At 40.9% G+C, this 18,309-nt stretch overlaps 1 protein-coding gene across 1 annotated transcript in view; it reads right to left on the bottom strand.

The window, feature by feature from the left end:
* The window catches only part of LOC110499391 (CUB and sushi domain-containing protein 1), a 412,624-nt gene that overhangs the window by 285,928 nt on the left and 108,387 nt on the right, over positions 1-18,309 (bottom strand). Inside the window, exon 2 of the mRNA XM_021576507.2 lies at positions 11,255-11,471. Coding sequence (XP_021432182.2) covers positions 11,255-11,471 — 217 coding nt within the window. The remainder of the gene's footprint in view (positions 1-11,254; positions 11,472-18,309) is intronic.

The raw sequence follows: 18,309 nt of genomic DNA, 5'->3' as shown, positions 1-18,309 counted from the left end.
TGCCTCAGGACTACCTGGCCTGATGACTCCTTGCTGTCCCCAGTCCACCTGGTCATGCTGCTGCTCCAGTTTCAACTGTTCTGCCTGCGGCTATGGAACCCTGACCTGTTCACTGGACGTGCTACCTTGTCCCGGACCTGCTGTTTTGGGCTCTCTCTCTACCGCACCTGCTGTCTCTGAATGATCAGCTATGAATAGCCAACTGACATGTACTCCTTTACTCAGGTGTGGCCCTGTTGCACCCTCTACAACCACTGTGATTATTATTATCTGAACCTGCTGGTCATCTATGAACATTTGAAAATCTCTGCCATGTTCTGTTATAATCTCCACACGGCACAGACAGAAGAGGACAGGCCACCCCTCAGAGCGTGGTTCCTCTCTAGGTTTCTTCCTAGGTTCCGGACTTTCTAGGGAGTTTTTCCTAGCCCCCGTGCTTCTACATCTGCATTGCTTGCTGTTTGGGGTTTTAGGCAGGGTTTCTGTACAGCACTTTGTGACTTTGGCTGATGTAAAAGGGGCTTTATAAATACACTTGATTGATTGATTGATTGTTGCATTACTGTAATATTGATGTTGATTCATGTGCATTGTCCCCTATAAATACATAAATACAATAAATAAAATATTTGCATGTCCTTTTCAACATTGTTATCTTGACCTTGAACGCTGTACACCAGTTTATTAGGTATACCACCCGGTTCACGAAAATGGATACCTCGTCGGTTGCACAACCAAAATGTGTCTTCTGCGGGGGGCTGCCTTAATCGACGTCATCAGCGCCCGGGGAGCAGTTGTTGTGGGAGTTAACTGCTTTGCTCAAGGGCAGAACTGTCGATTTTTCCGTTACTGTTTAATTGAGAGTTATAATGGGCAAAACAAATGACCTAAGAGACTTTAAGCGTGGTATGATCGTCAGTGCCAGGCATGCCCGTTCCAGTGTCTCAAAAACGGTCAGTTCCTGAGATTTTAATGCACGACAGTGTCTAGGGTTTTCCCGAGAATGGTGCGACAAACAAAAAACATCCAGTTAACAGCAGTTCTGTGGGCAAAAACAGCATATTGATGAGAGGTTGAAGAAGAATGGCAAGAATCGTGCAAGCTTACAGGCATGCTACAAACAACCACACCGGGTGGTATCGAATAAAAACTGAGGAATGGCTGGTCCGAAGAATCCCGGTTCCTGTTGCGTCATGCTGATGGAAGAGTCAGGATTTGGGGTAAACAGCAGAGTCCCTGACCCAATCCTGCCTGGTGTCAACGGTACAGGCTGGTGGTGTAACGGTGTGTGGAATGTTTTCCTGGTACGCGTTAGGTCCCTTGAAACCAATTGAGCAATGTTTCCGACACCTTGTAGAATCCAAGCCCCAAATAATTCAGGCTGTTCTGGAGGCAAAGGGGGTCCGACCTGGTAATAGATGGGTGTACTAATTAACTGGCAAGGTACTGAGTGTATAATGAAATGCATATTTATTTATATTTAACGAGGCAAGTCAGTTACAGTCAGAACAAATTCTTATTTTCAATGACAGCCTAGGAACTGCTTGCCAGGTTAACTGCCTGGCAGATTTGTACCTTGTCAGCTCGGGGGTTTGAACTTGCAACCTTCCGGTTACTAGTCCAACGCTCTAACCACTAGGCTACCCTGCCACCCCATTTATCATTGATCTATGGCTCTGAAGCGTTACAGATTGCGCAATAGAAAATTAAAGGTACATTCAGATTGAGGTAACATATGCAGTTTTTACCATGAATGCAGTCTCCACCAACGCAGGAACTTTGCCTTTAAGTTTCAATTCCACTGTAAAGCTGAACTTCCGGGATACGGATTGAATACCGCCCAAGTAATACTACAGGGCGCAGCTACTGTATGCACTTGAAATTCAAACTTAACTTCCTTATTCATATCCTCCTGTACAACACTTCCACAAAACTTGGTTTGCATTTTGCATGGGCAGATTGTGCAGAGGGATGACGGATACGAATCCAGAGAGAGCACACATGACTTATAACCCAGCAGGTTGTTTCGGGTGGGTGGAGTTCGCCTGCGATTTCAAGCCATTTGTTGTGAAACGTTTCACTGAATGTATTGCTCTGAGCAAAGGCTAAGCCAAGCGAGCTGAATTGAGTGCAACCAGAGTCAAGGAAATCTAGCAATGTCCAACAAGCACAGATTCTAAAGACATGTTGTGCTTAGACATTGAATTGGACAGACGCTTTTAGAATTTACATTAAGGCATTGCCAACTAAGTCATGTGTGGTCAGTGTCACAGACTCCCCACTATAGGTTCATATTGACAGGTTTTCTACAGATTTATGGATACATCACGACACCCATCTGTTCACTTCCATTTTAAAACTAAACAGTCAATCAATATTAGCTTAATACTGTTTCAGGTTTTGTCTTTTCAATGTCTCAGATCATTAAAATAAGATTAAGATTGTCAGGACATCCATTAAGGATTTGGGCTAATATGAACTTTATAACACACACACACGCACGCACACACACACGCTAAGGTTAATAAAATTATAAAACTGAGGGAGGGGCTGGATGAAATATAATCATTCTCTGAAGGAAGTTGATATACAAAGTGAAGATGACTTCATTACTTGATTCCTTTTTGTGATATTTTGTATCATAATCCTAATGACTATATCAACTCTTTTTAATTTTTAAGAGGATCGAGGAGTATGGATTTTTAAACACCCTCGAGCAGGGTATCGCAGACCACTTAAAAAGGACAATAAGAAGTTCATTAAGCTTATGTGAACAGCCTGTGAATAGAAAATGAATGAGATGGAAGTCGCATAAAACCAACCAAGGATGGCTTATTTTATGTACAAACAGCGAAAGTGCTATGATGCACAGTAAAGTATGTAGTATTTCTAGAAACAGTAAGAGATCTAAAGCTATAATTAACACCAGTCTCTCTTAGCAACACTGCATGCCCTACATATTAGCCCTGTAGTGAAACTGCAGAACTAAGCCCTACACCTTTAAATCTGCAACACAACAGTCTCTATCTTTAGCTTTGGTAAGTACACAAATCCATGGAAAATACAACTGAACGCATACTTAAAACACACCTGAACGCATACTTAAAACACAACTGAACGCATACCTAAAACACAACTGAACGCATACCTAAAACACAACTGAACGCATACTTAAAACACACCTGAACGCATACTTAAAACACAACTGAACGCATACCTAAAACACAACTGAACGCATACCTAAAACACAACTGAACGCATACTTAAAACACACCTGAACGCATACTTAAAACACAACTGAACGCATACCTAAAACACAACTGAACGCATACCTAAAACACAACTGAACGCATACTTAAGCACAACTGAACGCACACCTAAAGCACAACTGAACGCATACTTAAGCACAACTGAACGCATTCTTAAAGCACAACTGAACGCATACTTAAGCACAACTGAATACATACTTAAAGCACAACTGAACGCATACTTAAAAGAACTGAACACGTACTTAGAACACAACTGAACGCATGTACTGCACTATACTGTGATGAGGTAATTACCAGTGCATTGTCTCCATCTCCAATCAGGAAGAGTTACTCTTTATCAGGCCATATGCATATGTCTCTAAATATGTTCCCTCTCTGATCAGGCCACATTAAGCATCTGCACAGAATCCCTTCCAGTCTATCTGTCTGCAGCTAGTTCAGTGCCAGATTAAATGAGACCTCAAATCCATTGGCATGCTGTTGTTCTTTTTGCATCTGCATTAGGCCACTTTCTTTCAGCATACAAAATGGCAAAACACAATAGTGATAATAATGATAACGATAAACATCATCATCACCATCATCATCATCATTGTATATCAATAATAATAGTAGTAGTGGTTTTACTATAGCTACTCCACGTTCTCCTACTTGCGCAAGCCCATGCAGTCCATTGGGCTGCTACTTGTGCAAGCCCATGCAGTCCATTGGGCTGCTACTTGTGCAAGCCCAGGCAGTCCATTGTTCTTCTACTTGTGCAAGCCCAGGCAGTCCATTGTTCTTGTACTTGTGCCAATCAAACCAATCAAACAGGCAGTAACTGCTCATATCGCGGAACTGAGAAAAAGGTTTCACTGTAACTTTATGCAGTTACTGCTAACATGACCCCCATTTTCTCAAAAAACACAATACAATAGAGGCAGGATACTTGTCCACATGATTAAGCATGTATTTAATGTAGCAAAAATGACATTAACACATTTTTGACCAAATGAGCAGTTACTGCTTTTTTGCTTGGTAGGGTAGAATAAGTACAGTGAGGGAAAAAAGTATTTGATCCCCTGCTGATTTTGTACGTTTTCCCACTGACAAAGAAATGATCAGTCTATAATTTTAATGGTAGGTTTATTTGAACAGTGAGAGAATAAAAACAAAAAAAATCCAGAAAAACGCATGTCAAAAATGTTATAAATTGAATTGCATTTTCATGAGGGAAATAAATATTTGACCCACTTTCAATCAGAAAGATTTCTGGCTCCCAGGTGTCTTTTATACAGGTAACGAGCTGAGATTTGGAGCACACTCTTAAAGGGAGTGCTCCTAATCTCAGCTTGTTACTTGTATAAAAGACACCTGTCCACAGAAGCAATCAATCAATCAGATTCCAAACTCTCCACCATGGCCAAGCCCAAAGAGCTCTCCAAGGATGTCAGGGACAAGATTGTAGACCTACACAAGGCTGGAATGGGCTACAAGACCATCGCCAAGCAGCTTGGTGAGAAGGTGACAACAGTTGGTGCGATTATTCGCAAATCGAAGAAACACAAAAGAACTGTCAATCTCCCTCGGCCTGTGGCTACATGCAAGATCTCACCTCGTGGAGTTGCAATGATCATGAGAACGGTGAGGAATCAACCCAGAACTACACGGGAGGATCTTGTCAACGATCTCAAGGCAGCTGGGACCATAGTCACCAAGAAAACAATTGGCAACACACTATGCCGTTAAGGACTGAAATCCTGCAGCGCCCGCAAGGCCCCCCTGCTCAAGAAAGCACATATACAGTGGGGAGAACAACTATTTGATACACTGCCGATTTTGCAAGTTTTCCTACTTACAAAGCATGTAGAGGTCTGTAATTTTTATCATGGGTACACTTCAACTGTGAGAGACGGAATCTAAAAATCATTGTATGATTTTTAAGTAATTAGTTTGCATTTTATTGCATGACATAAGTATTTGATCACCTACCAACCAGTAAGAATTTTGGCTCTCACAGACCTGTTAGTTTTTCTTTAAGAAGCCCTCCTGTTCTCCACTCATTACCTGTATTAACTGCACCTGTCAATCAAACAGACTCCAACCTCTCCACAATGGCCAAGACCAGAGAGCTGTGTAAGGACATCAGGGATAAAATTGTAGACCTGCACATGGCTGGGATGGGCTACAGGACAATAGGCAAGCAGCTTGGTGAGAAGGCAACAGCTGTTGGCGCAATTATTAGAAAATGGAAGAAGTTCAAGATGACGGTCAATCAGCCTCGGTCTGGGGCTCCATGCAAGATCTCACCTCGTGGGGCATCAATGATCATGAGGAAGGTGAGGGATCAGCCCAGAACTACACGGCAGGACGTGGTCAATGACCTGAAGAGAGCTGGGACCACAGTCTCAAAGAAAACCATTAGTAACACACTACGCCGTCATGGATTAAAATCCTGCAGCGCACGCAAGGTCCCCCTGCTCAAGCCAGCGCATGTCCAGGCCCGTCTGAAGTTTGCCAATGACCATCTGGATGATCCAGAGGAGGAATGGGAGAAGGTCATGTCGTCTGATGAGACAAAAATAGAGCTTTTTGGTCTAAACTCTACTCGCCGTGTTTGGAGGAAGAAGAAAGATGAGTGCAACCCCAAGAACACCATCCCAACCGTGAAGCATGGAGGTGGAAACATCATTCTTTGGGGATGCTTTTCTGCAAAGGGGACAGGACGACTGCACCTTATTGAGGGCAGGATGGATGGGGCCATGTATCGCGAGATCTTGGCCAACAACCTCTTTCCCTCAGTAAGAGCATTGAAGATGGGTCTTGGCTGGGTCTTCCAGCATGACAACGACCCGAAACACACAGCCAGGGCAACTAAGAAGTGGCTCCGTAAGAAGCATCTCAAGGTTCTGGAGTGGCCTAGCCAGTCTCCAGACCTGAACCCAATAGAAAATCTTTGGAGGGAGCTGAAAGTCCGTATTGCCCAGCGATAGCCCCAAAACCTGAACGATCTGGAGACGGTCTGTATGGAGGAGTGGGCCAAAATCACTGCTGCAGTGTGTGCAAACCTGGTCAAGAACTACAGGAAACGTATGATCTCTGTAATTGCAAACAAAGGTTTCTGTACCAAATATTAAGTTATGCTTTTCTGATGTATTAAATACTTATGTCATGCAATAAAATGCAAATTAATTACTTTAAAATCATACAATGTGATTTTCTGGATTTTTGTTTTAGATTCCGTCTCTCACAGTTGAAGTGTACCTATAATAAAAATGACAGACCTCTACATGCTTTGTAAGTAGGAAAACCTGCAAAATCATCAGTGTATCAAATACTTGTTCTCCCAACTGTACATGCCCGTCTGAAGTTTGCCAATGAACATCTGAATGATTCAGAGGACAACTGGGTGAAAGTGTTGTAGTCAGATGAGACCAAAATGGAGCTCTTTGGCATCAACTCAACTCGCCGTGTTAGGAGGAGGAGGAATGCTGCCTATGACCCCAGAACACCATCCCGACCATCAAACAAGGAGGTGGAAACTATGCAATGGGGGGGGGGTTCTGCTAAGGGGACAGGACAACTTCACCGCATCAAAGGGACGATGGACGGAGCCATGTACCGTCAAATCTTGGGTGAGAACCTCCTTCCCTCAGCCAGGGCATTGAAAATGGGTCGTGGATGGGTATTCCAGCATGACAATGACCCAAAACACAGCCACGGCAACAAAGGAGTGGCTCAAGAAGAAGCACATTAAGGTCCTGGAGTGGCCTAGCCAGTCTCCAGACCTTAAACCCATAGAAAATCTGTGGAGGGAGCTGAAGGTTCGAGTTGCCAAACGTCAGCCTCGAAACCTTAATGACTTGGAGAAGATCTGCAAAGAGGAGTGGGACAAAATCCCTCCTAAGATGTGTGCAAACCTGGTGGCCAAAAAGGGTTTAGCCACCAAGTACTAAATCATGTTTGGCAGAGGGGTCAAATATTTATTTCCCTCATTAAAATGTAAATCAATTTATAACATTTTTGACATGCGTTTTTCTAGACTTCTTTGGTTGTTATTCTGTCTCTCACTGTTCAAATAAACCTACCATTAAAATTATAGACGGATCATTTCTTTGTCAGTGGGCAAACATACAAAATTAGCAGGGGATCAAATACTTTTTTCCCTCACTGTATTCAACCCCTTTGTTATGGCAAGCCTAAATAAGTTCAGGGGTAAAATCTTGCTTAACAAGTCACATTATAAGTAGCATAGACTCGCTCTGTGTGCAATAATTAACAATTAATGACTACCCCATCTCTGTACCCCACACATACAATTATCTGTAAGGTCCCTCAGTTGAGCAGTGAATTTCAAACACAGATTCAACCACAAAGACCAGGTAGGTTTTCCAATGCCTCGCAAAGAAGGGCACCTATTGGTAGTTGGGTAAAATTTTAAAAAGCATACATTGAAAAGCATACAGCTTACTCAGTTGCCGGAGGGGAAGGCCATTTTTCTCCAACTGCATTGTTGGTTGAGGGCTTGTAAGTAAGCATTTCATGGTAAGGTCTACAACTGTTGTATTCGGCGCATGTGACAAATACAATTGTATTTTATTTTATTTGAAACCTCTCAGGGATTTCACCATGAGGCCTATGGTGACTTTAAAACAGTTCATGGCTGTGATAGGAGAAAACTGTGGATGGATCAACAACATTGTAGTTACTCCACAATACTAATCTAACTGAGCGTGAAAAGAAGGAAGCCTGTATATAATAAAAATATTCCAAAACAAGGCACTAAAGCGATACTACCAAAAATGTGGCAAAGCATTTAAGTTCACTTTTGTCCTGTTATGTTTGGGGCAAATCCAACGCAACACATTAATGAGTACCACTCTCCATATTTTCAAGCATAGTGATGGCTGCATCATGTTATGGGTATACTAATAATCATTAAGGACTGGGGAGTTTTTCAGGTTAAAAAATAAACGTAATGGAGCTAAGCACAGACAAAGTCCTGGAGGAAAACCTGGTTCAGTCTGCTTTCCACCTGACACTAGGAGATTAATTCACCTTTCAGCAGGACAATAACCTAAAACACAAGGCCAAATCTACACAGTGAATGTTCCGGAGTGGCCGAGTTACAGCTTTGACTTAAATCTACTTGAAAATCTATTGCAAGACCTGAAAATGGTTGTCTTGCAATGGTCAACAACCAATTTGACAAAGCTTGAAGAATAAAAAAAAAACTTCTGGGTACAATCCAGGTGTGTAAAGCTCTTAGAGATTTACCCAGAAAGACTTACAGGAAACTGTAATCACTGCCAAATATGCTTCTATAAAGTATTGACTCAGAGGTGTGAATACTTACATGTATGTAAATTAAATATTTCTGTATTTCATGTTCAACTAATTTACTAACATTTCTAAAAACATGTTTTCATGTTGTCATTATCGTGTATTGTGAGTAGATGGGTGAGGAAAATATATATTTAAACCATTTTGTATTCCGGCTGTAACAAAATGTGGAATAAGTCAAGGGCTATGAATACATTCTGAAGGCAATGTATATGCTACATAAAAACTTAATAGGCTTTACTCCTAGACTTCTGCTTGCAACAGCAGAATGCATGTTACATCTGCGTCATTATACTAGGTGCTATGCATGGAATCACATTGAGCGGGTGCTGCCTCACACTTTCTATTAATTAAGTAAGTAGCCTTGGCTTGTGTAAGACAGAAGGGCTCATAGAAGCAGGAGCCTATCTGCCGTTTCTGTAACGTGAGGCAGCTTGATGTACAACTACACCCCCTGGATAGGACACTAGTCTATCACAGGGCCTTACCCCCAATCGATCTCCTTAATACTGATTGGCAAGCAGAGGAGCGCCAGATCCCATTTTAGAGTCTTTGGTTTGACTCGACCAGGGAATCAAACTCTCAACGTTCCAATCTCAGGGTGAACACTCAAACCACAATGGCACTGAGTTCATCAGCACTTTCTATTACCGCTCACATCATTTACTTTGTAAATACTGTGAAACCAATGTAAATACAAGGGAATCGAACTGGCTTGCCTAGTTAAATAAAGGTTAAATAAAATGAATAAATAAAATAAAAAATAATTTTCAGCAGCAAAAGTTTATCTTCAACCTCTTTATGCAAATAGTTGTGTTAATCATCTGTTACTTAAAGCTTTCTGCATCTAATTAAAGCCATTCCGATTTCACTTGGAAAACAAGTATTTTGAGATTGCCTTTATTGATTGCAGGTTCCCATTATTCACTTCAACACCCAGAGGATGCCCTCCGTACCAACCTATCGGCATACTTCAAACCTGGTAAGTGCAACATTGGCAACCACAGGGATGCTGTTTAGCCTGCATGTCATTACAAACGTTCACTTGTTTCAGAAGTTTTGAGTTTAATTGTCTCTTTTATGGCAAGATAGACTCACTGTGGTACTTTAAGTACAGTTGGGAATGAATTAATGCCTTTTTAACACCAATATAACTATTCAGTGGGTACACAGGAATGTTCAACACAACAAAACTAAAATGTTTAGCACAATAGCACAAAAATCGATATACTGAAATAAGCTGTCATGTCAGCATGTGCAGTGCCTTTAGAAAGTATTCATACCCCTTGTCTTATTCCACATTTTGTTATGTTATAGCCTGATTAGTAGCAAGCTATCAAAGTTGACCTCCGGTCCTCCTTCTCATCTTTGCGCTGTCCTTCTCAAACTGAACAGAACATAGGCTATAGGCTAGCCCGCACGCAAGAAAGTGCATTTTATGGACTAGGCGTTCTAAAAAATATATTTTGGGAAAAAAACTTTGACTCTCCTCCTGAACTAATACCTACAGAACTTCCACCTAACTTCCACCTTCCCTACACAGCACTGCCATAGGTTAAGCAGCACATAAAAACGAGCTCAGGGTTAGAATATCCATTGCAGTGTGTGATGCTGCCTTGTTTTATTTACTCCATCCCAGCATCTATCTTTGAAATATAACTTTATTCTGTGCTTCTCCGAGCATGCACTTCGTAGCCTATAGCCTATAGGCTATGGATTGTTTTATGGAGACCACACTAAATAGTCTATAGGTGCAATTGATGTTGTGCGCCCAGCGGAGAATCATAGATGAGGGGCAGCATCGGGCACACATCAATATATAGCTTAATAAGAAAATAATGATAAAACACTGAGAAATATTGAAATTTTATCAATTGCAAATTATATGACCCTCCTCTAGACTAGATATTTAAAAAATCTAAACCGCCCCCTTGACTGAAATTGAAAAAGCCTGATCCTCCCCATTTTCCTCCAGGTAACCATTTTGTAAATTTAGAACCGCCCCTAATTATTAACTTAACCGTGTTCAAAGGAATATTCAATGTCTGCTTTTTTATTTATTTTAGCCATCTACTAATGGATGCCCTTCTTTGCAAGGCATTGAAAAACCTCCCTGGTGTTTGTGGTTGAATCTGTGTCTGAAATTCACTGCTCGACTGAGGGACCTTACAGAAAATTGTATGTGTGGGGTACGGAGATGAGTTAGTCATTCAAAAATCATGCTAAACACTATTATTGCACACAGAGGGAGTCCATTCAACTTATTATGTGACTTGTTAAGCACAGTTTTCCTCCTTAACCTATTTAGGCTTGCCATAACAAAGGTGTTGAATGCTTATTGACTCAAGACATTTGAGCTTTTTTAATTTTTTCATTTTAAACCAGTGACAAAAATCTAGATCAAGATCAATCTAAATCTAGTAATCAATTTTAAATTCAGGCTGTAACACCACAACATTTTGAAAATGTCAAGGGGTGTATATTAACTGTATATTAACAACTTGACATTGCTAGCGCCACACAGGACCACTAATGATACAACAATACAAGTAGCACTAAAATCAAATGAACGCAAAACCAAGCCATTGTTAAGAAATGTTCTCAGATCACCACACAGTAGACCTACATAGAAAAATGCATATGGGTAAGTAAAAGTCTGTTACCTCATTTTCAGGTTTCCTGGCTGTGGTTGTCCGTCATAAATAGAGACGATGTCACAGTCCTCTTCAAGAGCAAAGGTGTGAAATGACAACTGTATCCTGTTTCGTTCTCCTGTGATGATGATCCAGGTACAGTTGGCATAGTTTGGGTAGCCGTGGGGAAAGCCAGGACTCTCTATCGTTCCATTTAGTCCTTGTGCAACACCACCACAAGTTTGACCTGAGGATAAAATCAAAGACAGACATAAGATATAATATGGATCTTTTAGATGACCAATCTAAGAATTTACACGCTGTAAATTCGGGAATATTATGCATGACTCTGGTATGAAACAGCTATATATTGTTCTCAAATATGCCACTGAAACAGCATTTCTGTAGCACAACAAAGCACCCCCTTCCATTACCCATTGGAAGCCTCAGGCCTGAACACAAGAACCTCTCTTCACAAACATTAAATATATATGTGTTTGGGTATGTTGACATATGCAAATGTATGGTAAATTTTCCTCGGTGCTCCATTTCACATGTCTCATCACTCGCTGTGTCATATTGTGAGCAGCATAGGGGGACCTTCCAATATCTTGGCTTATTTATGATTGAAAAGCAGTATGCATGAAAGCGGAGTCATTTTGTATTGTTAACTAACGGACCCAAACTGAAAAGGTACCCAAACCCAATGGCCTTAATCATAATCTTACCTGGAGCAGAAAGAGAACTTGCAATCACTATTCAGAACTGTTCTCCAAGGTGAGAAATACAGCACACACAACAACGCTTGCACACAGTATGATTATACCAAGTCATTATACCTCATCAAAGAGGTGTAGAATCTTTGATGAAAGGAGATTATGCCATTGTCCTTTCAACCTCACAAGCTTTGCAATGAAAGAGTAACAAGGTTAAATCCTGCCATTCTTTGCCAAGAATCATTAGCTTAAAGTAAATAGAGTGTTTCTGCATGTAGATGTCAAGCAATGATTTCAATTAAATATGCTTGTTGCTAATACTCCCAGGCAGACATTTGTGTCAATCCAAAACCACTCATAGATAAAAGACGAGAGTAGCTGTAAGGTTAGCGCAATGTATGATTATCTGCCACTGGAAAACATTGCTCACAATTTCATGTCTGTTGATGTTTTCTAAGACCCATGTTGTTATTCTAAGAAGCATGTTGTTGTTCTAAGAAGCATGTTGTTGTTCTAAGAAGCATGTTGTTGTTCTAAGAAGCATGTTTTTATTCTAAGAAGCATGTTGTTATTCTAAGAAGCATTTTGTTATTCTAAGAAGCATGTTGTTGTTCTAAGAAGCATGTTGTTGTTCTAAGAAGCATGTTGTTGTTCTAAGAAGCATGTTTTTATTCTAAGAAGCATGTTGTTGTTCTAAGAAGCATGTTGTTGTTCTAAGAAGCATGTTGTTGTTCTAAGAAGCATGTTGTTATTCTAAGAAGCATGTTTTTATTCTAAGAAGCATTTTGTTATTCTAAGAAGCATGTTGTTGTTCTAAGAAGCATGTTGTTATTCTAAGAAGCATGTTGTTATTCTAAGAAGCATGTTGTTGTTCTAAGAAGCATGTTGTTGTTCTAAGAAGCATGTTGTTGTTCTAAGAACTGTTAAGTCAGAAATATAAACAGTCCACAATTGTATAGGCTAGAGCTCTACCTTGATAAATAACAATGGAACTAAAAGCATGGAGGTCTGTTCATATGTAAGAAGAACACAATTTTTTGAAACAAATGAAGATTGAAAAAAATGCTGACTCATCAAAGCTTTGTCAACGCTACTGAGACAATATTTTGATAAATATGTTACCATCAAATTACAAAATCAGAAGACCTCTGAAACCATAAGCAGCAATAGAAACTGAAGCACACAACAAAAAACATTTAGCATGAACTCTACCAACCACAGCCATTATATTGGGTGAATGAGACTAATTATACTGTTGTCTGGTAGAAGACATTACTTTCTGTTCTGTTAGTTAAACATGTATCACTTTATGCCAAAACACCATTACTCAGAACATTAGTAATCCGTGAAGGACATGGAAGGCTAAAGAGGTCACTGGAAATTCAGCATTTTATGAAAACGTTTTGTTATGAAAAAGATGGACATGTTATACCATATTTATACCATATGTTTGTTGACAAATAAAACAGAAAGGGCTACAGTAGTTGTAGTTCAATAAGCTTGAGACGGTGTAACCATTTTGTCTCTCTACCATAGCACATTTCACACAAATAAATAGACAGTCTGCAGATGGGACATGCCATCTCTCCAATTTGTTGACACTCTTTGAGCACATCAAATGTGCCTAAAACATGCTCAGGCTGCAACCAGATGCTGCTGTATTTGTTTGATGCTGGACACCCTCAGACATCTGTATTCTGGTCCAATGCACTTTGTGTTTGTACTATAATACTGTAGGTTGGCATTTGGGTTCAGGACCATCTGTGTTGGCATATTTTCATCATCTTTTATTTGTTAGCATGACTGATAATCATAAGCTCAAATATAACTTGCAGGTCAAAAGCAAGTGCATTGTGGTTCATTACCAAAGGCACTATAAATCGCTTATTTGTTTTTCACCACTGTTTATCCCACCAGTGCAACATTAATGAGATCCACAACCAGGGATTCATTTTGTCAGGATAATACAGACTAATGCACTAGTTTGAAGTGACAGACAGTAGAGCTGCCCTTGCAGAGGTACAACTTGGTGTGGAACATGAAATACAGCCTTAATTGTGCCACTGATAGCACTCTGTATTGATTCATTAACATTATCACTGCAGTAGCCAACCTGTGGTCGATGGTCAATAAATTCCCACACTTTGCCTCCATAACAACCAAGCAGGGGTCAGCTTTTGAAATAGATAGCATTGAATAAACAGCCATACAACTCCATGAATAAAGAAAGAGAACTGACATCATGATGAATACCCAGTAGGTTGTTGATGAATACCCAGTAGGTTGTTGATGAATACCCAGTAGGTTGTTGATGAATACCCAGTAGGTTGGTGATGAATACCCAGTAGGTTGGTGATGAATACCCAGTTGGTTGTTGATGAATACCCAGTAGGTTATTGATGAATACCCAGTTGGTTGTTGATGAATACCCAGTTGGTTGTTGATGAACACCCAGTAGGTTGTTGATGAATACCCAGTTGGTTGTTGATGAATACCCAGTTGGTTGTTGATGAATACCCAGTAGGTTGTTGATGAATACCCAGTAGGTTGTTGATGAATACCCAGTTGGTTGTTGATGAATACCCAGTAGGTTGTTGATGAATACCCAGTTGGTTGTTGATGAATACCCAGTAGGTTATTGATGAATACCCAGTTGGTTGTTGATGAATACCCAGTTGGTTGTTGATGAACACCCAGTAGGTTGTTGATGAATACCCAGTTGGTTGTTGATGAATACCCAGTAGGTTGTTGATGAATACCCAGTTGGTTGTTGATGAATACCCAGTAGGTTGTTGATGAATACCTAGTTGGTTGTTGATGAATACCCAGTTGGTTGTTGATGAATACCCAGTTGGTTGTTGATGAATACCCAGTAGGTTGTTGATGAATACCCAGTAGGTTGTTGATGAATACCCAGTTGGTTGTTGATGAATACCCAGTAGGTTGTTGATGAATACCCAGTTGGTTGTTGATGAATACCCAGTTGGTTGTTGATGAATACCCAGTTGGTTGTTGATGAATACCCAGTTGGTTGTTGATGAATACCCAGTTGGTTGTTGATGAATACCCAGTAGGTTGTTGATGAATACCCAGTAGGTTGTTGATGAATACCCAGTTGGTTGTTGATGAATACCCAGTTGGTTGTTGATGAATACCCAGTTGGTTGTTGATGAATACCCAGTAGGTTGTTGATGAATACCCAGTAGGTTGTTGATGAATACCCAGTTGGTTGTTGATGAATACCCAGTTGGTTGTTGATGAATACCCAGTAGGTTGTTGATGAATACCCAGTAGGTTGTTGATGAATACCCAGTAGGTTGTTGATGAATACCCAGTAGGTTGTTGATGAATACCCAGTTGGTTGTTGATGAATACCCAGTTGGTTGTTGATGAATACCCAGTTGGGGGGGGGGGGCTTGTAGACGCAATGGAAAATTATATTTTTATTAATGCATAGTAAACATGCTTCTAGAGGTCACTCCAATGAGTGATCACAGCATGCATGTGTTAGAACAGGGACATCCGGTGCTGTTCAGAAAAACACCAATCAGTACAAGACCACTTCTGATGAAATAAGTTATCTACTTCGCTGGCTTCATGGTCATTCATGGTGAAGTCTTTTACAATTATCAATCTACAGACTATCAGTAACATTTCAACGAACTATCTACTAACCCTAACTCAAACCTTAACCCTTATCCTATCCCTAAACTCATCTCCAGTAACACCTAATGATATCATCAAGTGATTTTAACAAATTATGAGTAGGCATCTTTACCCTAACCCTTCCCCGGACTCTAACCTTAACCTTTACCCTAACCCTAACCCTACCCCTGACTCTAACCTTTACCCTAACCCTACTCCTGACTCTAACCTTAACCTTTACCCTAAACCAAGCCCTGACTCTAACCTTAACCCTAACCCTACCCCTGACTCTAACCTTTACCCTAACCCTACTCCTGACTCTAACCTTAACCTTTACCCTAACCCTACCCCTGACTCTAACCTTAACCCTAACCCTACCCCTGACTCTAACCTTAACCTTTACCCTAACCCTACCCCTGACTCTAACCTTAACCTTTACCCTACCCCTGACTCTAACCTTAATCTTAACCCTAACCCTACCCCTGACTCTAACCTTAACCTTTACCCTAACCCTACCCCTGACTCTAACCATTACCCTAACCCTACCCCTGACTCTAACCTTAACCTTTACCCTAACCCCACCCCTGACTCTAACCTTAACCTTAACCCTAACCCAAGCCCTGACTCTAGCCTTAACCCTAACCCTACCCCTGACTCTAACCTTAACCTTAACCCTACCCCTGACTCTAACCGTAACTTTTACCCTAACCCTACCCCTGACTCTAACCTTAACCTTTACCCTAACCTCACCCCTACATCTAACCTTAACCTTAACCCTAACCCGACCCCTGACTCTAACCTTAACCTTTACCCTAACCCAAGCCCTGACTCTAACCTTAACCTTTACCCTACCCCTGACTGTAACCTTAACCTTTACCCTACCCCTGACTCTAACATTAACCTTTACCCTACCCCTGACTCTAACATTAACCTTTACCCTAACCCTACCCCTGACTCTAACCTTAACCTTTACCCTAACCCTACCCCTGACTCTAACCTTAACCTTTACCCTAACCCTACCCCTGACTCTAACCTTAAACTCTACCCTACCCCTGACTCTAACCTTAACCTTTACCCTAACCCTACCCCTGAATCTAACTTTAACCTTTACCCTAACCCATACCCCTGACTCTAACCTTAACCTTTACCCTACCCCTGACTATAACCTTAACCTTTACCCTACCCCTGACTATAACCTTAACCTTAACCCTACCCCTGACTCTAATCTTAACCTTTACCCTAACCCTACCCCTGACTCTAACCTTAACCTTTACCCTAACCCTACCCCTGACTCTAACTTTAACCTTTACCCTAACCCTACCCCTGACTCCAAATTTAACCTTTACCCTAACCCTACCCCTGAATATAACTTTAACCTTTACCCTAACCCTACCCCTGACTCTAACCTTAACCTTTACCCTACCCCTGACTCTAACCTTAACCTTAACCCTACCCCTGACTCTAATCTTAACCTTTACCCTAACCCTACCCCTGACTCTAACCTTAACCTTTACCCTAACCCTACCCCTGACTCTAACTTTAACCTTTACCCTAACCCTACCCCTGACTCCAAATTTAACCTTTACCCTAACCCTACCCCTGAATATAACTTTAACCTTTACCCTAACCCTACCCCTGACTCTAACCTTAACCTTTACCCTATCCCTGACTCTAACCTTAACCTTAACCCTACCCCTGACTCTAATCTTAACCTTTACCCTAACCCTACCCCTGACTCTAACCTTAACCTTTACCCTAACCCTACCACAGACTCTAACTTTAACCTTTACCCTAACCCTACCCCTGACTCCAAATTTAACCTTTACCCTAACCCAAGCCCTGACTCTAACTTTAACCTTTACCCTAACCCTGCCCCTGACTCCAAATTTAACCTTTACCCTAACCCTACCCCTGACTCTAACCTTAACCTTTACCCTAACCCAAGCCCTAACTCTAACGCTAACCTTAACACGAATAACATGGCCAGCTACTATTATCAGCAAATCTTCTTGAATCCCTTGCCATTTTGACATGAATTTAAACTTGAAATTAGCCTCTTTTGTAAGCTGGAGAAATTGTTAAGCTCCAAGGAGACATCAACATTTCAGCAACCATGCCTGCAAACATTTCCACACACATTTAAGAAAATGCCATTATTGCAATTGCCATAGATTATCTAACTAACAAATCTAACATCAAGCCAACCAAACAAATCATATAAGGCAGAGGGTGGTTTCACATTGCAGTGTTACAATCTAAAGTGTTTTGAGAAGAAGTGGCTTGTGATGTTATATAATTGCATTGATTATCACACATCAAGATTGTGACACTGTTAAGATGCAGCATTGTGAGTCATTGGAAAAGCAGGCGAATTGAAAATCCATGTTTCAATTACAGTGGACTATGATTTACTGACACAAAATCATGTGAATGACATTTGCAAAGGGAAGAAAAACTATCTCTTACATACATTATAATTTGAATTGTACCTTTATTTAACTAGGCAAGTCAGAAGAACAAATTCTTATTTACAATGACAGCCTACCCTGACCAAACCCTAACCCGGACGACGCTGGGCTAATTGTGTGCCACCCTATGGGACTCCCAATCATGGCCAGTTGTGATACAGCCTGGAATCAAACCAGGGTATGTAGTGACTCCTTTAGCACGGAGATGCAGTGCCTTATACCGCTGCGGTCTAAGATACAACACTTTGCTTTCAAA

Source organism: Oncorhynchus mykiss, chromosome 20 (assembly GCF_013265735.2).
Source record: "Oncorhynchus mykiss isolate Arlee chromosome 20, USDA_OmykA_1.1, whole genome shotgun sequence".
Classification (NCBI taxonomy): Eukaryota; Metazoa; Chordata; class Actinopteri; order Salmoniformes; family Salmonidae; genus Oncorhynchus; species Oncorhynchus mykiss.
The sequence above is the reverse complement of the archived record's forward strand: the minus strand, read 5'-3'. Positions and strand labels throughout refer to the sequence as shown.